Source organism: Homarus americanus, unplaced genomic scaffold (genome assembly GCF_018991925.1).
Source record: "Homarus americanus isolate GMGI-L3 unplaced genomic scaffold, GMGI_Hamer_2.0 scaffold25129, whole genome shotgun sequence".
Lineage (NCBI taxonomy): Eukaryota > Metazoa > Arthropoda > Malacostraca > Decapoda > Nephropidae > Homarus > Homarus americanus.
The window spans coordinates 217501-242500 of record NW_024734008.1 but is presented as its reverse complement, the minus strand read 5'-3'; the positions used below and the strand labels follow the sequence as shown (position 1 = coordinate 242500).

Here is a 25000-nt window from a genome sequence, read left to right as displayed (position 1 = left end):
GTGTGTGTGTCCTGTACCCTCACCATTAATAGAACACCCAGCACTACACTACACCACCCTCTCATACTGCTATATATATTCTGTCCACCTTAATCCCTTGTATATATTCATAGTTAATTCTCCATTGATATTCTGAAGGGATATTTATTTACCGTGACCATTTTGAAGCTCTTGGGAGGGGTTGATTTACGTGAGGTGTGAAGGTGATACTAATAAGTGTGTGTGTGTCTGTGTGTGTGTGTGTGTGTGCGTGTGTAAAAGCTTAAGTGTAGGTATTAGGAGTTATTCTGTGTTTTTTTTTTATGTGGATACGACTTTTTTTTCCCAGTCATCATATCTATGAAATGGTGGCTGTGGTCGTTGCCAATTCGAAAGAGTAAAAGTTTGGGTGAAATGACGCCCTGGATGGAGTCGAATTGGAATCAACATTTTATATATATATATATATATATATATATATATATATATATATATATATATATATATATATATATATATATATATATGTATATATATATATATAACTAGACACACACACACACACACACACACACACACACACACACACATCCATCCACCATCTTCAAGAAATGTAATTAATTCCACTTTCCCAACAGCTGTTCTCTGAGACGACCTTCATAAGTTTACGTCCATGGAGGGAGGGGGAAGAGGGGGAGAGTAGGAGGCGGAGGTGGGAGGAGGAAGAGGGGGAGAGTATGGAGGGAGGAGGGTGTGGGAGAGGGAAGAAGGTAAGTTAGGAGAGAGGGAGGGTAGGAAAGGAGGAGGAAGATGGGGAAGGGGAAGAGGATATGGAGGGTTAGGTTTGGTTAGGTTAGGGGAGTTGGGGTAAGAGAGGGTAGGGGAGGAAGAAGAGGGGGAGGAGGAGGAAGAGGATGTGGGGTTGGGGAGAGGAAGAGAGGACTCTCGTCACTTAACGGTACCTGGAATTAATCATTGTTGTCAGGTCAACTTTCAACCAGAGAGAGAGAGAGAGAGAGAGAGAGAGAGAGAGAGAGAGAGAGAGAGAGAGAGAGAGAGATTAACTTAACAAACATGTCACTGTAAATTATAAAAAGAACAATTAAAACAAAAGTAAAAAAATACCATCAGAGTCAAGATTATTGTCGATAGTGATGTTTTAAATGTGTGTTTTATTTATTCGGTGATGTTATCTGAGAGCCGAGTGAGTTTTAGCATCTGGCCACACGAGGGATTGAAGTAAGCGAGATGAAAGCAGTTATTTTTAGTGAAGGAAGCAAAGGGGTGAGGCAAGTAGGTAAGGTAGGTTGGTGGGTAGGTAGATAGATAGGTAGATAGATAGGTAGGTAGGTAGGTAGGTAGGTAGGTAGGCAGCCATTCATCCATATCTACCTGCCTTGATTTACAAAGTGATATGGTTAGTAGGACTGAAGGGTCGCTAGTAGTGGTATATATATATATATATATATATATATATATATATATATATATATATATATATATATATATATATATATATATATATATATATATATATATATATATATATATATATATATATATCCACCTGACAAAAATAACAACCTTTCTCTCCCTCTCTGTCCCCCTTTCGAAATTGATGTAGTGAAGACAATGAAGAAAAATGGTGAGGTTTGTGACGTATGACGACCGTCAGCGGGGAAGTTTGGCGCAGGGGGAAGGGGGAGGGGGGGTGGTAGGAGGGAGGGGGGAGGGGTAAGGAACTGGGATGGGCTGATTGGTGGAGAGGGAGAGAGAAAGGGGCTGGTGGGGAAGAGAGAGGGGAAAGATGTAGAAGGAAGGAAGGGGAGGGCTTGTGTAGGGGGTAGGACTGGTTTGCGGGGAGGGGGAAGTGAAAATACCCTTCTTCTATTGGGTGCTAATCCTCCCTCCTCCCGTCTTCTATCCGGGGTGAAGATGTAGAGGAAGAAGAGGAGGCGGAGGAAGAGAAGAAGAAAGAGGATGAGGAAGAGAAGAAGACAGAGGACGAGGAGGAAGACAAGAAGAAAGAGGATGAGGAAGGGAAGAAGAAAGAGGATGAGGAAGAGAAGAAGAAAGGGGAGGAGGAGAAGAAGAAGAAAGAAGATGAGGAAAAGAAGAAGAAAGAGGATGAGGAAGAGAAGAAGAAAGAAGATGAGGAGGAAGAGAAGAAGAAAGGGGAGGAGGAGAAGAAGAAGAAAGAAGATGAGGAAAAGAAGAAGAAAGAGGATGAGGAAGAGAAGAAGGGGATGAGGAAGAGAAGAAGAAAGGGGAGGAGGAGAAAGAAGAAAGAAGAGGAGAAGGAGGAGGAGGAGGAGGTCATAAGCCTTAATTTTAAAACCCCTCAGGTCACATCTTAACACATCAAAATATTTCCACACACCAAAAAAATAAGAATCAAGATTTTTGAAGAATTTTTAATGAGACACAAAAAATCGTAAATGATTAAGATGGAGAATTTCAACCCAACTCTCAACGGTAATTATAAGACAATTAAAGTCATTTAATTACTGGCAATTTGAATATGGATATGACTGCAGTTAATTAGCATATAGACTTTAATTAAGATAAGGTATTTATTTAATTTTTTTTGGGGGGGTGGGTGGGTGGGTGGGGGGGGGAGACCTTAGGATGAGGGTCAATTTATCATACATTTTCCTTTATAATGGACAGGTTGTCAGTGATACAGTCAACTGAGTGAAACTGTGTCCCCCGCGCCTACGACCCGCTTATGTCACTAATTCCCTCTGCACCCCCAGTTGGTTTACAGCACGCCTCTAACGCAGCCCCTATATTTTGTGGGGTAATTTTTTATCATTTACATAAACATTTTTCTTTCTTTCTTTCTTTCTTTCTTTTTTTTTCTTTCTTTCTTTCTTTTTTCTTTCTTTCTTTATTTTTTCTTTCTTTCTTTCTTTTTTTCTTTCTTTTCTTTCTTTCTTTCTTTCTTTCTTTACCTATTTTTCGGGTCACATATTACTCACACTGGAGCCCATTAGATTTTAGGCCTATTATAACTGGGATCTATTAAAACTGGCACCTATTAAAATTGGTACCTATTAGAACTAATGCCTATTATAAGTGGGACCTATTAAAATTGGCACCTATTTTAACTGGAACTTACTAAAATTGGTACCTATTAGAACTAGGACCTACTAGAACTAGGACCTATTATAACTGAGAAGTATTATAACTGGGACCTATTAAAACTGAGACCAATTAAAACTGGGACCTGCTCGCATACTGTAAGGTCCTATTAAGAATGTATTCGACTGAGGCAACACAAAGGAGAACGAGATGGTTGGTGTTAAAACTAATATTAATTACTGTTAAAAGTGGGTCATTAGCGCCGAGGTTCTGCTGCAGGTGTAGTGTTTCAGTGTCTTTGTGTTGAGCATTATGGAAAACTCGGGTCTTTGGGGATGATGGTTTAACCCTTTGGGGGACGATGGTTTAACCCTTTGGGGACGATGGTTTAACCCTTTGTGGAGGATGGTTTAACCCTTTGGGGACGATGGTTTAACCCTTTGTGGAGGATGGTTTAACCCTTTGGGGACGATGGTTTAACCCTTTGTGGAGGATGGTTTAACCCTTTGGGGACGATGGTTTAACCCTTTGTGGAGGATGGTTTAACCCTTTGGGGACGATGGTTTAACCCTTTGTGGAGGATGGTTTAACCCTTTGGGGACGATGGTTTAACCCTTTGTGAAGGATGGTTTAACCCTTTGGGGACGATGGTTTAACCCTTTTGGGAAGATGGTTTAACCCTTTGGGGAGGATGGTTTAACCCTTTGAGGACATGATAAGGTGTCGTGAGAGAATGATCTGGCTGAGAGAGAGAGAGAGAGAGAGAGAGAGAGAGAGAGAGGGACACTCATTAAGTAACTTTAGCTAAGTCTTACCGTAAACAGAACACAAGAGCCAACACAGACGTCTTCAAGCCCCGTGTTGTGGAATAATGGGTTGAGCCGTGTGACCAAACTTAAATGACCAGATATAAATGGCCAACTTTTTCCACTTAGGAGGGTCCGTTTTTTATGAAGGTACGTATTTCATTAGGGTACCTATTTCATGAAGGTACGTATTTTTTGAGGGTACGTATTTCACGAGGGTGCGTATTTCACGAAGGTACGTATTTTTTGAGGGTACGTATTTCATTAGGGTACCTATTTCATGAAGGTACGTATTTCACGAGGGTACGTATTTTTGGAGGGTACGTATATTTGAGGGGTACAAATTTCACAACAAAGGAACGTATTTCACGAGGGTACAGGTTTTACGAAGGGTAAAAATTTCACAGGGGTACTTATTTCACGCTGCAGGACGATTGACCACCCCAATTCGTCAATAACAAAACCGTAAAATTCGTGAAGAGGAGACGAGAATCGCGATAAGAGACTGAAGAACCGTATATGGTGGAATAAAACTCACCAGGACTGACGATTCTATTGACGTTTAGGCACCGTTAACCTCACCTTACTTCACCTCACCTCACTTCACCTCACCTCACCTCACCTTACTTCACCTTACCTCACCTCACCTCACCTCACTTTACTTCACCTCACCTAACCTAACCAAACCAAACCTTACCTTCACGAGATCCCGAATAATTCAACTTGGAGAGTCAAAAAATAATAGAATGTTATTGGTCACAGGAAAAGTTAAATAAATGGAATAACTGGAAGATAGGACGAGGAATAAAGGTAGGTAAGAGAGAGAGAGAGAGAGAAAGAGAGAGAGAGAGAGAGCACCACTATATATAAATATTAGAAAATAAATGTCAGGGCTGAGAGTGAGGGGGGGGGATAATGAGAAGGAGAAGGAGGAGAAGAAGAAGAGAGAAAGAAGAGGAGAAGAGGAAGAGTGACCTTAATAATAAGAAGAGAAGTGAATGGGAGTGTGTTTTTGTGGGAAGAGTGAGTGAGAGGAAGAGAAGGGATGGTAAGGAGACAGAGAGAGAGAATGAATGAATTAGATTAGAAAGGTAAAGATGAGCTGAGTAGAAAGGGGAGAGAGAGAGAGAGAGAGAGAGAGAGAGAGAGAGAGAGAGAGAGAGAGAGAGAGAGGGAGGAAGAACAACATAATTGAAGGAAATGAAGAGAGAGGGATTGGAGAAACACGAGAGAAGGAAGAACATGGAGAAAGAGGAGAAACTGGTGAGAGAGGAGAGAAGATGAGTGAGTGAGAGAGGAGGGGAGAGTACGTAAAAGAAGAAATCATATTGACACACACACACACACACACACACACACACACACACACACATACACACACACACAGAGTACAGGTCCTCCATCAACCACAAGTGCATCTTGCTGGGGCCACATTTCCCAACCTTCAGAAATGTTGCTTTCCCTTAAGTGCATGCTGGAGGGTCAGGGGGGGTCCAGGGTTGGTGATGGTGATGGTGATGGTGAGGGTGAGGGGGAGGATGGTGAGGGTTGTCGTGATGGTGGTGATGGTTGTGATGTTGGTAATGGTGTTGTCTATTGATAAATATCACAGTTTTCATAAGGTAATCTAAAGCATTAGGAGACAGACAGACAGACAGAGATTCTTTAACAGTCTGTGTCTTCTGCCAATTCATTCTCTCTCAATACAAATAACAAAACTAACCGCATACAAACAAAAGACAGTCAACAATAAACAATCGAATCAATAAGCACGAGAAACCAGCCCCACACAACAAAACAAATGACAATCAGGCATAACAATAAACAGCTGCAATAACCACAAGAATATAACCCTACAAACACCAGTTATTTCATTCAAGATTGACAATTATATCACTTATATTTCCGCAGAAGTGGTCAGTTGAACCCAGGGAGGCAGGGAGAGAGGGAGAATAGGGTGGAACGGAGGGAGGGAGGGAGAGGGGGAAAGGTGGGAGAGAATGAAGAGGAAGGGGGAAAGAGGAGGGAGGGAGGAAAGGACGGAGAGGGAGGAAGGGGGGATGGAGAGGAACGAAGAGAGGGAAAGGGAAGGAAGAACAGAATGAAGGGAAGAATGGAAGAGAGGGAGAAGAGAGAAGAGAGAGATAGAGAAGGGAGAGATCAGCGTGCAAGTATTGGAGGGTTAGGGTGATACACGTCACTCATAACCGTACAAACACCTACACAACCCGACAATAACAAGATAACGGGGATGAGAAGTGATTTAGGATAACTACAAAGGTTCATAGTCTATTTCTGCTTCAGGTTACGGTGTTGCGGTGTTAACAGGGTACAATACCACATTATAAAAGGTTGGTTTTATAGACGAGAGAGAGAGAGAGAGAGAGAGAGAGAGAGAGAGAGAGAGAGAGAGAGAGAGAGAGAAATGAGAACTTGAGATAGGTTTGTTATTAATAAGTCGAGTTAGGAGACGTTGGGTATTTGAGTAAAAGTGTTCAGGTATTTTCATTTCATTGATGATGGGATGAATGTATTGTAATTCTTATAATACCTGAAATTCTTATCATTACTGTAATTCTTAAAATTCCTGAAGTTCCTGTAATTCCCGAAGTGGGTGAAGAAAAAATGTGTTATCACGTCACAAGAACTGTGGTGGTGAGGGTGAAGGATCTATGGAGGGGAGGTGGAGTCATTTACATAGGAGTGAAGAGAGAGTTAATTGTTCCTGAAAGAAGATCATTAATATAGTATGAGAGTCACATTGACGGTGTGACACGGAACACAGACGAGTTTTGGGTGTGATAAAGAGAGTTAGAATTGAAACTATCCAAAACTATACAAACTTTGGGTGTGATAAAGAGAGTTAGAAGTGAAACTATCCAAAACTATACAAACTTTAGATGTGATAAAGAGAGTTAGAAGTGAAACTATCCAAAACTATACAAACTTTGGGTGTTATAAAGAGAGTTAGAAGTGAAACTATCCAAAACTATACAAACTTTAGATGTGATAAAGAGAGTTAGAAGTGAAACTATCCAAAACTATACAAACTTTGGGTGTGATAAAGAGAGTTAGAAGTGAAACTATCCAAAACTATAAATATTTTCCTTTTTTTGTTTTATAAATTTTGTTTAATTTTTGCATTACCTTTTTATTGTTTACATTTCTTATTTCAGTTTTGGTTGTGAAATATCAAGAACCTCCAGAACGAAAGAGGGAGAGGGAGAAGGGGGAGGTGACGGAGGGGAAAAGGGAAAGAGGGGGGGGGAGGGAGAGGGAGGGTGGAGAGGGGGAATGGAGTGGGAAACTCGCTGATCTTCTTGTAGTGTGGAATCAAAGGAGAAAAATATGAATATCTAATCATTTGAGTCAGTTTAATATTCAGGTACAACACCGATCATTTAAACAGGTATCACCCATGTATTAATTCACCTATGTTCCTCGACCTATGAGACAGCCTGTACACAACCCGTATATATCAACGTTAGGTCAGTCAATATCGCAATGGAAGTTAACTATTTGTCGTCCAGTTTTTTATCTTTAGAATTCTCTGCAACATTCAACCATTTTTCTCTTTGTGTTAATTTGAACGTGAGGGACTGATCTTTCCGCCTGATGAACTGTGCACAATGTTATTCTAGAATTTTGTGTCTGGGTTCTGGTTATACCTAACCTAACCTAATGGTCTGTTTGGCTGACTACTTAGTGTTTAACTCACGTTTTATTATCAATTGAAATGTAGGAATATAACGACTCTCTCTCTCTCTCTCTCTCTCTCTCTCTCTCTTTGTGAATCTACGAATCTATGTGTGTGTGTCTCTCTGTGGAGAGAGAGAGAGAGAGAGAGAGAGAGAGAGAGAGGAGGGCGAGATAATTTTCAGAGGTCGATAAATTAATATAATGTCACACACACACACACACACACACGCGTACAGAGAGAGAGAGAGAGAAAGAGAGAGAGAGAGAGAGAGAGAGAGAGAGAGAGAGAGAGAGAGAGATGCAGTAGATGCCACTGGATGCTTAGGGTGCTGGTCTGCCGTATTACACCAGTCATTACTATTCTGGTTATGGTGTTGGATGATCCTGTGTGTGTGTGTGTGTGTGTGTGTGTGTGTGTGTGTGTGTGTGTGTGTGTGTGTGTTACGCCCTCTGACTCCTTAATTATTACTAGGCCCTTGTCAAGCAGACCTCATGATAATTGGTATTTGTAAAGCCATGGTATTTAGGAGGGAACGAAACGTTGTTTTCCAGCCGGCATGATTGAGTGTGGCTGTAGATCAAAGCATTACCTGTCTGAATCTCGCTGATGGTTCGAATGGAGTTTGTGAAGCCGTGAGATTGTCCAGCGTTATTTTCGAATAGGTTTTGATTGTGAATTATGAGTAGTTAGAAAGTCTTCCCATGTGAATCTCTCTAGTGATTCGTAGGTATCATTCGTATAGTGAGTGAATCCCTGAGTTCTCGAGCGTTACTTCGAACGGGTTTGTTGTTGTAGGTTGAGGCTGTTCCTGATATTAGAACATAAAAATGAAGGATATTGCAGCAGACCGGCTAACCCACACTAAGCAGCTCTGTTTACACCCATTTGAAACTTCCCAGCCAGTTTGAGTTATTGATGGTGTTTTATAACTTGTTCCACTTCCGGAACTCTTTCCAAACCAATGTTTACCCAATTCCCATTTAAATCTAGATTTGTCTAAATTAAAAGCATTGTTGTGTTGACTTCTAATTTGATAGCTTAAGTACCTGAGTTATATCACCTTTATTTAACCCCATCTTTCATTTATATACTTGTACTTCGATCAATATCCATTCAGTCTATACTAAATTTTTTTTTAGGTTTTCCTGTAATTTTTCCCCCGAGTCCTTTATCGGATTGAATTAATCGCCCCATTTTTTGTCGTCAGCAAATTTACTTAAGTTGCCGTCAACGCTTATATTTATGTCGTTATTGTATAGAATGAATAGTAACGGTCCGATTGCCGAGTCTTTGAGTGCGCCAACTATAATACCGTAGTTAGGTTACTTCTGTGCCATTTATGTTGACTGTTTATTGTGGGTTAACCCCTAACCTAACCTAACCTTGCTTTAATCAGACTTAGATTATACTCTCCAATGCCATGTACCTTAACTTCTGAATAATTCTTTCGCGAGGGGCCCTATCAAAGGCTTTGGTAAGGTATTCCACATGGTAGTTGTGGCCACTTGAAAATGCTCGAAAAGAATGGTAGCAAATTTGTCAGACAAGAAAGCCCGCTGGTAAAGTCACGCTGAAATTCGTTAACCAACTTGGGTTTTTCAAGACGATTTCAAAATGAATTTGTAACTATTGCTTCCAGTAATTTTCCCACAATTGATTTAACATTGATTATGCCATAGTTTGAGAATACTTCACTATAGTAATTTATCTCCCTTGTTGAAAATCGGTATCACATTCGCTATCCTGCAAGACTCTGGTGTAACACCCAGCCTTAATGGCGTTAAACAGGTTCTTCAAGGGTATACTAAGTTCTTCTTTTAATACTCTGGCAAATATCTCGTCGAGACCTGCTGATTTATTGGGTTATATTATTTATTTGTTGACTAATAGCGTTACTAGTCATCAGTAACTCTCTTAATCATGTTTACGAATTAGCTAGTGATATTGTTCATTTCTATTTCGTTAGGAATTCGCTGTACAGATACTATTGGTTCAGTCTTTTTACGGGTTTAGTTTGACACAGTAGGATAGAGCCATTGAGGTCATAGTCTTTGCTTCCTTAGCTAATTTACCTTCTTAATGTCTTTTTGTGTTGATATTTCTTGACGCTTCTGGTTAAATTAGTGAAATAACTGTGAATCTCTTTGATGATGATGATGATGATGATGATGATGATGATGATGATGATAATGATGATGGTGATGATGATGGTTCCAAGTTGTGAATCCATCTGTGAGTTTTGTCCAGCGCGATTTCGAATGAGTTAGGTGTTTGTTGTTATTGGACGGAATTGTCACCTGTACGAATTTTACCTGATGATTAACATTTTATGAGGATGTTTGGTGTGTGGGGGGGTGGGGGTGCGTTTATTGGTGAAAAGAGAGAAAAAAACTCACTTAAACACACACACACACACACACACACACACACACACACACACACACACACACACAAAGATCACTTTCTTTCTTTCATCCCTCACAGCTAACGAACGAGCAAACGTCTTGAAAATATATCTCTCCTTCCTCAGACCTTGTACAATATCTTGAGAATTCCCGTGTGTTGGTGGTGTCTTAAAGGGGTGAAGGGGGGGTGTTCCTCATATCCTGGAGCGTGTGGAGTGAGGGGGGAGAGAGGGGGGTGAGTGGGAAGGTGGAGGGGAAACACGGGGAAAGGGAAGAAGGGAATTATGGTATTGGGAGTGGAGGCAGGAGAAAGGGGATAGGGTAAGAGGAGAGGAAAAAAGGGAAATTGTGGGAGTAAGGGGGGAGAGGAGGAAAGGGTAAGAGGAGTTATGGGAGAGGGCGAGGGGATGGGAGGAGGGACAGTGAGAGGGAGGAGGAGGTATCGGGGAGGGGATAAGGAGGAGGAAAGTGTGGGGGAAGAAGAGAGAGAGAGAGAGAGAGAGACCTTGAATTAAACAACGGGAGAAACTTTCTGTATTTCCCGGGAATGTCTCGTAACCCTTTAATTATGTCTCTATCTATCTCTCTTTCTTCTCTCCCTCCTCCCCCTCCCTGTGTGTTTCTCAGCAGGGGGAGGGTGGGATGCAGGGAGGGTTGATGGTAGAAGAAGGGTGTTGGTGGGGGGGGGGGAGAGAAAGTGAGAAAGGAAGGGAGGAAGAGGAAGGGGAAAGGGGGAGTGGAGAATAGACGAAAAGAAAATAGGGAGTAGAGAGAAAGAGAGGCGAACTAACCTAACCTAACCTAACCACAGAACCACCCTAAAAAACTAAAACCTCATAAACGATACATACATACATACATACATACATACATACATACATACATACAGTGGTAGTCGCCTTCACAAGTTGAACTCACTGATTCACCGTGTAAAAGTTGGATCATTTGTAAGTGAAAAGTTTTATATAAGTAAAGTTGTTTTATAAGTGGAAGAAGTCTTATAGGTGGAGAGGTTTTATAAGTGGTAAACCTCTTTATAAGTGGAGAGTTAACGAGTCTATTTCGGTTTAAGTGTTGTAAGTGACGGTCGTTTGTAAGTGAATTACTCCTGAAGTGGTTCATTAATATTCGGGCCATTTTTATGTGGGCCACTTATCAGCTATCTAAAGTAATAGTATTAAAGTAGTGCATTAATGGACCATACTTAAATAAACTTACGGAAGTCTAAATTTGTAAGTCATTCATCGATAATTCATCCATTTTTAAGTTAAGAGTTTGTAAGTAACTCATGAATAGATTATAATTATGTAAGTAAAATGTTTTGTAAGTAAACCATTTATACTTAAACCAAGGCTTCAGTTATAGAGTAAGAAGGCTCTATAAGTGACCCATGTTTAGACCAACTTCAAAGACAGTTTGAGAGACAGATATTCTATCGTTAGACTGTCTTTATTGGTCCTCCTTAAAGAGAGAGAGAGAGAGAGAGAGAGAGAGAGAGAGAGATAGACAGAAAGAGACAGATAGGGAGAAGATAAAAGAGATATAGAAAAAGCGAGAGACATATTAAGACGAATAGAAAGAGAGAGAGAGAGACGACCGAAGTAATCCTCGTATATTTGCCTCAGAGACCCCCTGACAGTTTCCCGTATTAACATTTCTGACAGAGAAAATCCCCGGCGCCCCGTTTACGAGGTCCCGGCAGCAGCGAGAACCCGTGACAAGGAAGCCCTTAACGAGCTCCTACACTTTGACGGCCTCGTAAAGCAATCTTTCTGATACCTACGACGGGTTAGGGAGGGGCAGGAGGGAGGGAGGGAGCGAGGCGGTGCTCTAAATAGGTGTGTTTCCCCCTTTCACATACACGTCTACGTTTTCGCTTCCTCTCTCTCTCTCTCTCTCTCTCTCTCTCTTTCCTCACTCATTCCGTTTTTGTTTACTTGTTATTTGTTTCTTTCTCTTTTCTAAATATATCTTTATCACCTCGTCGTTGTTCCTGACTTTACTGTTACTAATCCTGGTCCAGCGGCATTAGGTCTTAAACCACTCACCTCAGATCGTAGCCTCACACTTGACGACAAAGTTGGGATGATAAATAACACATTCGCCCTAATCTTTGTCGTGATTTTTTCTGTCTATTCCTCTGTCTGTCTGTCGTTTCCCCCGTCATATACAGAAGGTTCTTGCGTTTACTGGTTGAAATATATTGTTATTTTATATATTTCTGTCTAGTAATACCCAATCGTCATCAAGTGGAAAGCTATTTATATATTCTATTAGGGGTAATTATCAATATTTACAGTAATAATATTATACTAGAGAGACCTGTGTGTGTGTGTGTGTGTGTGTGTGTGTGTGTGTGTGTGTGTTAACAGTTCGTGAAGTTATAACACATAGAGTATTTTAGGATAAAGATAATGATGGCGAGGTTTTTGGGTTGTAAAAGAAAACGAGGATATGAGACAGTCTTCAGCAGTGACTATAATAATTTACAGTAACAGCGTCACTAGTTTCATAATATACCCGACTGTGGGAAGGGTTCACGGGCAGGGTTTGTATCTGATTGGTTGATGTTTAATTAGTAGTAGTAGTGGTGGTAGTAGTTCTATCACTATTCAAGGACACATTAGTCACTCACCTGAACGGTATCCAAAGCTGGGCTGGACCAGGAGGATAAGGCAGGTCCACACCACACACGTCCATACCGCCCACATCACGCCCACTGGCAGCCCACGACCACACCTACTGAGAGATAAAGTGTGGGTAATAATAATAATAATAATAATAATAATAATAATAATAATAATAAATTCTTAATATTATTTTTAGAACATTTTATACTCATGGTGGCTGTATAAACTCCCAGGGAGCATTCGACCACCAATGTCAATAAACGTCACTCTGGGTGTATTCGAACCATGAGTGATAATTTGGTGTATATGGCACTCTGGATGATCCGTTGGTGGATCTGAAAGAATCTTGGGGGATATTTTCTTAATCTTTCTTTCTTTCTCTTCCTCCTCTTCCTCCTTCTTCACGTCTTCATTTACCGCTCTTATTCCCTCTTTCTCATCATCCTTCTCCTCTTCATTATCATTTTTCTTTTCGTTCCTTCCTCCTCCTCCTCCTCCTCCTCCTCTTCATCCTATTCTTCCTTCTCATCATCATATATTTTCCTCTCCCTTCTTCCTCCTCCACTTCAACATAAATTTTCTTCTCGACCATTTCTCCTCCTCCTCCTGTCCAACCTTCTTCTCCTTCTCCCTCCTCCTCCTCCTCCTCTTCCATCTTCCTTACCTCCTTCTCTTCCTACTTCCTCTTCCTCCTCATCATCATCAACATCATCATCATCAATTGTCTTCTCGACCCTTCCTCTTGCTGCTCCTCCTCCTTCTTGGCCTCCTGCAGCGCCACTCAGGGTCTGCCAGGTCCCAGTAGCATCGGGGAGCGGCAGGAGGAAGGGGGAGGGGGGAAGAGGATAAGGAAGGGGGAGGAGGCAGGAGGAAGGGGGAGGAGGATGTTCCAATGTCAAGCTCACAAAAGTCAATCTCAACTTCCTGCTGCCGCGTCTTCTAACCTGGTGCTGTAGTTTTCTGTAGTTTGTTGTTGCTGTAGTTTGCTGTTGCTGTTGTAGTTTATTGTTGTTGTAGTTGTCTGTAGTCTGTAGTTGTAGCTGTAGCCTTTTGTGTTTTGTCCTGACGCGCACTTCATACCCACCCGGGCTTTTCATACTCAGCCTGACGTAGTGTTTGTTTACGTTCATTCAGTATGTCGATGTGGCTACTGCATGGGAGACTGTTTAACACGCTCTTTCTTCAGTAAACACTAAGTCAACACGTCTAGAGAGAGGTAGATAAAGTATAAGTGATGAGGAAAGATGTAGAGTTTGTTAATGTCTCTCTCTCTCTCTCTCTCTCTCTCACATTTGAACTCTCGCCAAAATATACTCGGTAAATACCCTATACATATTACCAACAGTCCGCAAGAGAGAGAGAAAAAAATACCCCGGTAGTTTTAGGAGTCAATGATGTCTGTTTGTAACTCTGCTGTAACTTGTGGTCCTGTAACCTTTTTTTTGTAACTTGATTTTAGTTGTATTTTGGAGTTTTAGTGAAGTGATAATAATAATTTTATAATAATAATAATAATAATAATAATAATAATAATAATAATAATAATAATAATAATAATAATAATAATAATGATAATAAACTGTACCAACTGTGGTATATAAATGAAGAAATTATCCACAAAATTATCATCGAAATCTGAATCGCAAAACAAACACAATTAATTTTCCTCATAATCTGAATCGCAAACGTGAGTCATAATTTATTACGTCTGCAACATAAACAAAGAAAGGAAAAGAATATGACATAGACTGATGATAATGGAGAAGCGAAAGTAGGAAAAATAGAGAGATAAATGATAATAATCGCGTGAATAAGATAGAATGAGAAATAAGTTTGAATGGAGAGTAATAAGAGTGATTGTTGGCGGGAGTTTGTCAAAGCTTTGGTCTTAGTTCGCAGGCATAGTGAACGTCAGCGCTCGTCTATGAATCAGAAATGAACGGCAGGTTAAGTTAGGGTGGGTTGGAAGGTGGGTGGGTGGGTTGGAAGGTGGGTGAGATGAACCTACGAAATGAAAATACCGTAGAAGTTTATTTAAGTTAGAGGTGGAGTATATATTGCCTGTCAGGAAGCCGCCATCCACCCCCTCATCCTCCCTCCTCCCAAGACAAAGACAGACATACAAACAAACAGACAGACACAGTAGATAAACAAGTAAACTGACAAACAAAACAGTCAGATAAACAGACACATCACCTGGAAGACAGCACCATCAAAACAACAAACGGGCGGCAGTGGTGGTCCCGCCTCACACAACACACACCATTATGATGCTGCCACAGAGAGAGAGAGAGAGAGAGAGAGAGAGAGAGAGAGAGAGGGGGGGTATGAAATTGCCACAGGGACGACGATTTGAGAGTGAGAGAAGGAGAGAAAAGAGAGAGAATGGGCAACAGCTAGAGACAGAAAGTGAAAGAGAGGGAGTGAGAAGGGAGAGAAACAAAGTAAAAAAAAAAAGACCTTAGGTTAGATGGTATTGGTTAGGTGAAGTTAAGTTAGCTAAGGATAGGTTAAGTTAATTAATATGTTAGCTGATGTTAGATTAGGTTGAGTTAGGTTAGGTTAAAAATTACCAACGAACATTCAGAACACAAGAGCTATAATTCCAACCAATAAAGTGTTTATGTACGGGCGTCACACAAAGGTTAGGTTAAGTGAGGTTTGGTTACGTTATCATTATATAAACTTCCTGTATACATAGAAATAATAAACTTAAAATACCAAGGGAAATAAAACTTAATAATGACAAATTGTAGTAATAGAATTTATTTTATTTAGACTTTAGAAGATTTTATTATTTTTTTTTTTTACACAAGTCGGAAATAAAGTTTTCCCTCCCCTCGGGCAGTGAGGTAAACAACATATCCACAACTCACTATTCACATCTATCAAGGACCTGTAAAACCAAAACCCACTTCTATATATATATACTTCTTAAGACATTTTGTTCAGTAGTGACCTGAGGCGAGTAAGGAGAGGCTGTTAATGTTTATTCAAGCAGCCCTAAAGCCATGTGATAAAAACAGGAGAAAAATAAAGAAAGGAAAGGTTAGTATGTGTGTGTGTGAGAGAGAGAAGGTGTTTGTGATGAGGAGACGATTATTTATAACAGAGACAGATGACGGAAATAAATAAGGGGATAGAAAAAAAGGAAAAAAAAGAATAGATAAATGATGTAGGAAGGGAAAGAACACGTAGACAAGTGAGAGGTAGATACATAGACAAGCAGAGGAAGACAGATATGTAATTAGTGATTAGACAGACAGACAGACAGAAGAAAAAGATGGAAGGTAAGATAGAGAAAGAATGAGAGGAAAATATAGTGAGTTAATGTACATGAGAGAAGAGAAAGAGAGAGATAAAGGGACCTCTCTCTCTCTCTCTCTCTCTCAGCCACAACTCGCCCTTCATTTTTTCCAGAATGAACGACAACGGTGTTGGCTCACCAGCTGTGTCAGAGAGAGAGAGAGAGAGAGAGAGAGAGAAAAAAATGTGGTGGTAAGGTGAAGGACAAAGATGAAAGGGGGAGACTGAGGGGAGGAGACGAGAGATTGTGAGTGAGTAGTGATTGGAAAAGTGAGGGGAGAGGTGTGAGAGGAGGCAAGAGATTGAGGAAAGATGGATGAGGGGAGGCAGAAGGCTAGGAGAGTGAGGGAAGAGAGGTAAAGGGAGAAGGGGGGAGAAAGAGGGAGAGAGAGAAAGAAAAGAGTGGTCACGATAAGAGGGGAGGAGGAGATTGGAAAATATGAAACAGGAATCATCAGTGAGTGAGGACGCTCTTCCCCTCACTCTCCCAACACTGAGAGGGGTGACTGTTGGTGACCTCTTACTCTCTCTACACCTCCTTCCTTCCTTCCTTCCTTCCGTCCTTCCTTCTCCTGGTTGGTTTTTTCTCAAAATTTTCAGTATCTCCCCTTATAAAAAAATTATTAACATCCTCCATCGAATAAAAAAATAATAATATATTCTCCTCCACCACCACCACCACTACCACCACCACCACCACCACCACTCACCACCACTCACCACCACCACCACCACCACCACCACCACCACCACACACCACCACTACCACCACTACCACCACACCACCACCACACCACACCACCACCACCACCACCACCACCACCACCACCACCACCACCACCACCACCCAAAAAATATATATCACAAACTCGTACTTCATCAAAATTATTCACAACACACGACCAAGGAAAAAATTTATCTACTTTTTAAATGTTACAATTTTTTTTACCCTATAACAAGACAATAAAAAGAAACACAATTGGTATTTTCGACAATTAAAAATATTGACTTACATCTATAAAACCTTGATTAAAAAAACAACAATGGCTTTTAGGAAACACAAAACATAAAGCGCATCTTTATACTTCACTAAACACACATAACTTCCATTTAAACATTCAGAATTAAACATTAAAAATCACAATTTATGTTCACAGGTCTCGTAATTTAAAACAGGAAATAAGAAAATGAAGAAAAATGTGGAGACAACTCGAATTTAATTTCTGTCGCAGTCATAAATTGCCGTCAACTTTCCATTTAAACTCTAGAATGTAACTTGGATTTAATTACCGGTATAATTGTCCCAGCGGTGTATCAGGTTCGTGTAGTTGTCTGGGACGAGGTAGTTGTTTTGAAGGAGGCGTCAAGGGGGGGGGTGTAGGGGAGGGGATAGTTGTTTTAATTGTGGTAGTAGTAGTAGTAGTAGTAGTAGTAGTGGTAGTAATTATCCAAGACAACACACTGGTCTACTTTACCTACTAATTAATTACCTGGAAATGAACATAAGCAGAGTTTTTAATCTTGTTATGACGGACCAAACAAAAAACTCGTAGTAATATTTCACGAGATAATAATTCTGTGTTCACCTCCTCTCATACTGTTACATTCTCACTTATTTTATTGGTCAGGGAGAGAGAGAGAGAGAGAGAGAGAGAGAGAGAGAGAGAGAGAGAGTTGCTGCAGTCGAGTATTGTAGATAAAATAACTCTCAATATTTACCCCCTTTGACCACAATAGTTCAAATGCTACCTCCATCATCACCACCAACACCATACCTCGACCTTCAACACCATACCTCGTCACCACCAACACCATACCTCGTCACCACCAACACCATACCTCGTCACCACCAACACCATACCTCGTCACCACCAACACCATACCTCTCACCACACACTCAACACCTCGTCACCACCAACACCATACCTCGTCACCACCAACACCACCTCGTCACCACCAACACCCACCTCGTCACCACAACATACCTGTCACCACCAACACCGTCACCACTCAACACCATACCTCGTCACCACCAACACCATACCTCGTCAACAACACATGTCTCGTCACCACCAACACCATCACCACCTCATCTATCATCACGTCTTCCTCACTACAATAAACAACGGAACGATTCCTCCTCAACCCAGACAACGACACACACACACACACACACACACACACACACACACACACACACACACACACAGTTTCAGTCTTGGTTTAATGTCTTTTGTTTATACGTTATTTCATTCTATATATTTTCCCCGTCTAATCTAACCAACCCTAACCTTGTTTTATCCTCTAATCCTTCGTTATCCTAAATCCAACTTTCTTTCTAAATTCTCAAACTTATTCTCTCTCTCTCTCTCTCTCTCTTCTCTCTCTCTCCCTAATACAACAAAATTAACCTTAACACACTAGGACATTTTTGGTTCCCAGTTTAAGTTAATTCTATTATCTCTCTTTCTCTTTCGCTTCGTTACAAACGTTTCCCATTGTGGTCATTACATGGTCTGATCTATGGCTAACTGGCGACTCACATAGATTGGCTTAAGGCTTTGTTGTCTTGGTGATGTCTCAGCGTGGCGGCCATCTTGGATCCAGCTATGTAAACAAAATATGGCGGCCATTTTGTATCAGTCAGTATATAAACAACTTTGTGCGCCTATTGTTGAAGACTTATTGTTAGAGAGAGAGAGAGAGAGAGAGAGAGACCATCCACTGATATTGACATCAAGAGAACGTAATTTACCGAACGCTCCACACACACACACACACACACACACACACACACACACACACACACACACACACACACACACAAATCTGTTCTATTTAATTTACAAATAACCCTTCAAGTTGGGACGAAAATCCAATTTACCAGGAGTTAGTCGTAACGTAATTGTGATTGTTGTTTGGTTATTTAAATCTTTTTGAGTTGTTACGGTGCAATTATTTCATTAATACAAAAAGAAAAACCCGCTAGATAAATAGTTGTAGTGTGTGTGTGTGTGTGTGTGTGTGTGTCTGTATGCGCGCGCGCGCGCTTAGGTTCACCGTACAACATTAAAAACATCCAGGCACCTCATCTATTAATTAGCTACTGTCAGACGTACGATAACTATTATTAACTCCATCTAAATAACATTAATTTACCAATATATCACAAATACTACTACTACTACTACTACTACTACGTGGCCTCCAGCCTCCCCCAATAGCCACACCTTCGCCACCATTTATTTACCTTAATATTAAATATCCTAATACATAAGCAACTATCCTATCTGTGTTAAATTAGTTGAGCCGCAGATCGATGCGGCATTCGGTGACTGTAGCCTCATAGTCAATATCTGCAGCAGTTGACGGAGTAGGGGCAGAAGCTCTCGTTCCCCTGAGGCAGAGCAAAGCCGACCGAAGGAGAGAGAAGGACAGTCGACATCTCATCCAGGCTGTAACGTGACTTCTGGGCTGCTGCTTCTGTTCGGAGATCACCTCCGCGAGTCTGGCGTAGAAACATCTTGCATTTGGTCCCATCCCACCAGAGGTTGTGAACACTAATAATAATAATAATAATTTTTTGAACGGCGTACAGAGATAAAAAAACTTCGAACAGTTGTAAGAATCGCATATTTTTCGAAGCGGTGTTGAAGCCGTTTCGAACAGTCGTATTTATCATGAGGGAAGTGTTTAATTATTCAGGAGAGCTTTCACCGGATCATCTGATGGATTTGTGAGATTTGAAAATACCCCCAGAGAGAGAGAGAGAGAGAGGGGGGGGGGAGGAGGAAGCGGAGAGAGAGAGAATAAGAGGGAGAACTAGAGAGAGAGCTAGAGCAACGAGAAAAAATATCAAGACATCCACTATACAAACTTTTTAAACAAACAAACATTAAATTTTCTCTATAAACAAAAGACACTCGTAAACCACAGGTAAACAACAGGTATTCTCTCACCTTACAGACCCTCACTGATGTAAACAAACTCCTATTGACTGATGACCTCGTAATTAAAAGTGATAATTACACAGGTATGAGCCAGGTAACTTTTTCAATTAAGTTAAGATTTCTATGTTTGTGGTTATTGTTTTTTATTGTGTTTTTATTTTCTTTACAGACCAGACATAAAAAGGGGGAAGCTGAGTGTGTTAATGGAATCTGTTATGACTCAATGGAGGCTTTTTAATATGTAAATGAGATTGTTATAAAATGCCTCTCCAGGGACGCAGGTTAAGTGTTGTTGTGTCTGTAACTGGTGTGTGTGTGTGTGTGTGTGTGTGTGTGTGTGTGTGTGTGTGTGTGTGTGTGTGTGTGTGTGTGTGTGTCAATCATTCGTCTTTTTGTTAAATGGAGAGTGTCAGTCATACGCCTTTTGTTAGGTAACTCGTGTCAATAATTTATCTTTTGTTATAACTGCTGGATTTACCTGTGTGTTCTGACAGGTGACTTTCATAGAAAAATAAAATAAACTAAGTGCATTATGGGTCTTGCAATGTTGCAGTGTTGCAATAATTGATTATGTTAAGACAATATGTCTCTAAACCTTTTGTTATTTATGGTAGAAAAAAAACAGCGTTTTAATATATACTATAGTCATTAATAATATAGTTCGCCATTAAAAGTATTTCCTGTTTTTTTGGTTTTTTTGTTATTTTAATTTTCTATTGTGTTTTATTACGATGTTATCAATACGGTCTAATTTTCAGGTGATCCGGTAAACCTTATATACTGGCCCACACACTGCTGTTTTTACCTGTACGTCATGTTCAGGCAGTGTACAGGATGACTGATCGAGACAGACAGACAGACAGATTGACAGACAGACAGACAGACTTTAGAAATATCTCCAGACAGTCCTCTTTCAGAAGAGAATATTAAATTTTTCTTTATTCTCATTTTCTGTTTTTGAGAGCCACGTTCACTCTGTTGAGACGAGATGTATGGAAACCTCTCTCAGCTCACAGGAACTACACTCTCAGCTGACAGATATATACTGCACTCTCAGCTCACAGGAATAAATACCATGCTCTCATTTCACAGAAATATATCATACTCTCAGCTCACAGGAATATTGTACACTCTCAGCTCACAGGAACATATATCATACTCTCAGCTCACAGGAATATATCATACTCTCAGCTCACAGGAATATATATCACACTCTCAGCTCACAGGAATAAATCATACTCTCAGCTCACAGGAATATATATTATACTCTCAGCTCACAGAAGCTCCCTATTTCACTCCTCTGCTGCAGCCACGTCCAGAGGTCCTTCATATCTCGCTGGCCAGATGTATTTCAATCTATCATAGTCACCCCTAAATATCAAATAAATATTGTCGTTTTCTTTCTGATGAATAACTCTCTCTCTCTCTCTCTCTCTCAATCGGTCCCCTAAAGCTACCTGCACCTCTTCATCTTCACGTCCGAGGAAGAGGAGGAGAGAGAGGAAGAGGGGAAGAAAAGAGAGAGAAGGAGAAGGATTAGGAGGAGGAGGGGGGACCTTAGCCATCCGTAACCTTCATTCACTAGAGACGAATTGAAGGTGAATGTCTCTCTCTCTCTCTCTCTCTCTCTCTCTCTCTCTCTCTCTCTCTCTCTCTCTCTCTCTCTCTTACCCTGCTCACGTCTTCACACCTTTTGATAAGCCTAAAATTAATATTCTTTTACACGGAGTTCTGTCCCCCTACCCTAACGTTCCTCCCTCTCTAAACTCCCCCTTCCTAAGTTTCCCTTCAACCTTCCCCCACCACCTTCTCGTCCAAGCTCCCCTTCCCCCCAAACTCTCTCAGCCCCCCCCCTGCCCCCTCTGCTTCTTCCTAACTTCTCCCCTAAGCTTTCACAATCTCCCCAAGCCTCCCCAAACTCCCCCACCCCCAAGCTTCCCCCAAAATCCCCCACCACCACAACTGTCGGCTTGAATAGCTATTAAATTATCAAAGTTTATTTTTTCTAAACTTTATGTATAAAATGGATCACGTGAAGATTAGACACCCTAGTTTAATTTGGCTTGGGTTAGGTTATGTTAGGTTAGGTTAGGTTAGGTTAGGTTAGGTTAGGTTATGTTATGTTATGTTATGTTAGGTTAAGTTAGGTTAGGTTAGGTTAGGTTAGGTTAGGTTAGGTTAGGTTAGGTTAGGTTAGGTTAGGTTAGGTTAGGTTAGGTTAGGTGTTTCATCATCAGGAAAAAATAAACTTTGAGGGGTTTTGTGGGTGTCTAATGTTCATGTGATCTCAGTAATAAAACATACAGTAATACTTCTTAACATGAATCTGTGACTAAAATAAAATAAAATATTCTTGAACCGGAAACTCGCAGTAAAAGGAGAAATTTAAGGAATGTTCTTGAAAATGGCCGATGGGAAACTGTTGAAAGATGGGAATGGAAGGGAACCGTAGACACTAACTACCCCAGGAAGAGGAGGAGGAGTAGGAAGAGGAAGAAGGTGTGGAGGAAGAAGAGGGGGAAGGGGAGGCAGGTGAGGAGGAGTAGGAAGAGGAAGAAGGTGTGGAGGAAGAAGAAGGTGTGGAGGAAGAAGAGGGGGAAGGGGAGGCAGGTGAGGAGGAGTAGGAAGAGGAAGAAGGTGTGGAGGAAGAAGAAGGTGTGGAGGAAGAAGAGGGGGAAGGGGAGGCAGGTGAGGAGGAAGATGAGGAAGAGGAAGAAGAAAGATAAAGGTGGGGAGGACGATGAGGAAGATGATTAAGAATAGAAGAAGGAGGATGAGGAAGACAAGAGGAGGGCGAGGAAGAGGAGGAAGAGAGATAATCAAGCATATACACCTATATAAAATCTCTTCCTCTTTTACTGATCTCTCTTTCTTCTCTCCTTTACTCTCTTTCATCTTGATTTTTATCCTTCTTTCATTTCTCTTTTATTACATTCCTTCTTTCTTCTCTCCTTCATTCCAGCTTTACCCTTCTTTTGCCACTTCCTTTACTCTAAATAAAGAAGAGGGGGGGAAGGGAAGGAGAGGGGGGGGTGAGAGAAGGGAGTCAGGGGGATGAATGAGAGACAGACAAAAGTGCAGAGAATAGAAGGAAGGGAAGGAAGGAAGGAAGGAAGGAAGGAAGGAAGGAAGGAAGGAAGGGAAGGAAGGAAGGATAAAAACACGAAAGTGGGTGAAGAAAAGATGGAAGGAGGATGGAAGAGATAGAAGGATGGGAGGGAGGGACAGAGGAGGGAAGGAAGGAGGAGGTGAAGAAGAGATAGAAGGAGGAGGAAGGCCCAGTATCGGCAGACGACTATCGTATAATATTCATGACGCTCTTCACTGGGATAAGTGAAGGCAGGAAAAAAAAGTTTGCATGAATGACCCACTTGCCCCTTAGAGTGTGTTGGAGGAGTGTGTGAGTAGAGTGTGTTGGGGGGAGTGTATTAGTAGAGTCTGTTGGGGGAGTGTATTAGTAGAGTGTGTTGGGAGAGTGTGTTGGGGAGTGTGTTAGTAGAGTGTGTTAGTAGAGTGTGTTGGGAGAGTGTGTTAGTAGAGTGTATTAGTAGAGTGTGTAGAGTGTGTTAGTAGAGTGTGTTAGTAGAGTGTGTTGGGAGAGTGTGTTAGTAGAGTGTGTTAGTAGAGTGTGTTAGTAGAGTGTGTTAGTAGAGTGTGTTGGGAGAGTGTGTGTGTGTGTGTGTGTGTGTGTGTGTGTGTGTGTGTGTGTGTGTGTGTGTGTTTAGAGTGTTAAAAGATTCTTTTAGTATAGTGTAATACAAGAGTGTGTTGAGAGAGAGAGAGAGAGAGAGAGAGAGAGAGAGAGAGTTATCAGAGTGTGTTAAGGGAGAGAGAATGAGAGTGTGATAAAAGAGTGTGAGAGCAGCTCCAACTTTGTGAAGAGGATCATAAAACTATTAATTTTATTATTTTGGACATTGAAAAGTTTTAGTTAGTGTAACCAATTAAGGCGTTAGTGTAACCAATTAAGGTGTATTTTGTTCCCAATTAAGGTGTTAGTGTAACCAATTAAGGTGTATTTTGTTCCCAATTAAGGTGTTAGTGTTACCAATTTAAGGAATCAATTCATGACGTCACTTAAGCCAAACAATTTTTATTTCTTTTCCGCTCGTTTAAAAGAGTAATTTATCCTATGTTAAACTAGTGTACACGTTCGACGCTCTGATGAGTTAGTAAATGTGTATGTGGGTGTGATATTGTACACACACACACACACACACACACACACACACACACACACACACACAGCTTACAAACATACAAACACATATTTCTCTCTCTCTCTCTCTCTCTCATTAATTCAGCTATCAACCCCCAGGAATGAGTTACGTCTGACACTCACTCAAGCGGACGTGCACCACAATGGCTGCTCAAGTGCGTTGTGACTCTAATACTCTCGTCACAATGGAGTTTAACCAAGGCACAATACAGGCGAACGTTAGCCAGGCGTAGCTTCCTTAAGTGTGTCTTTAAGAGCTGGAGAGTAGAGTGTTAGGTGGTGTTGAACGCTCGTACTGGCACTAATGATCGTTCGTATTGGCACTCCCTCCTTTCCCCTCCCCTTCCCCTCTCTCTCCCATCAAGATTCTTACCAAATATCACCAAAATAATAATAACAATAAAAATACATACATTTTAACACTGTTTTTCCCCCTTAATAATTGATGAACATTTTGAACATTTGGTTATTAATAAAGGTAGTGTATATAGCTATCTACGGTGTGTATGTATATGTGTGTGTCTGTCTGTATCCTGGCTACACACACACACACACACACACACACGAGCATACACACACAGTTATCAACAGAATTCAAAACACCAAAACAAGACAAAAATATTCAACATCTTTCTCATATTTTCGTGTGTATGTTTTGTTTATTTGTTTGTTTGTTTGTTTGAACCTTTTATGTTTTTGTTTTGTTCTTGTGAATATCGTCCAGTATTTTACACGAGTGAACATTTTTATCCGCTGTTTCGTAATTTATTTGTGAAAACTAATACAAGTCGTGTGTGATTTAATACCACTGTACTACCACTGTACCAACACTATATCACCACTATACCACCACTATATCACCACTACCACCACTATACCATCACTATATCACTATACCATCACTATCACCACTATACCACC

General features: G+C 40.8%; 1 protein-coding gene across 1 annotated transcript in view; it reads right to left on the bottom strand.

Annotated features, from left to right (window-relative positions):
• LOC121870118 (mucin-5AC-like) overlaps positions 1–25000 on the bottom strand; it is a 94184-nt gene that overhangs the window by 28344 nt on the left and 40840 nt on the right. The window contains exon 2 of the mRNA XM_042371885.1: positions 12610–12716. Coding sequence (XP_042227819.1) covers positions 12610–12685 — 76 coding nt within the window. The 5' untranslated portion in view covers positions 12686–12716. The remainder of the gene's footprint in view (positions 1–12609; positions 12717–25000) is intronic.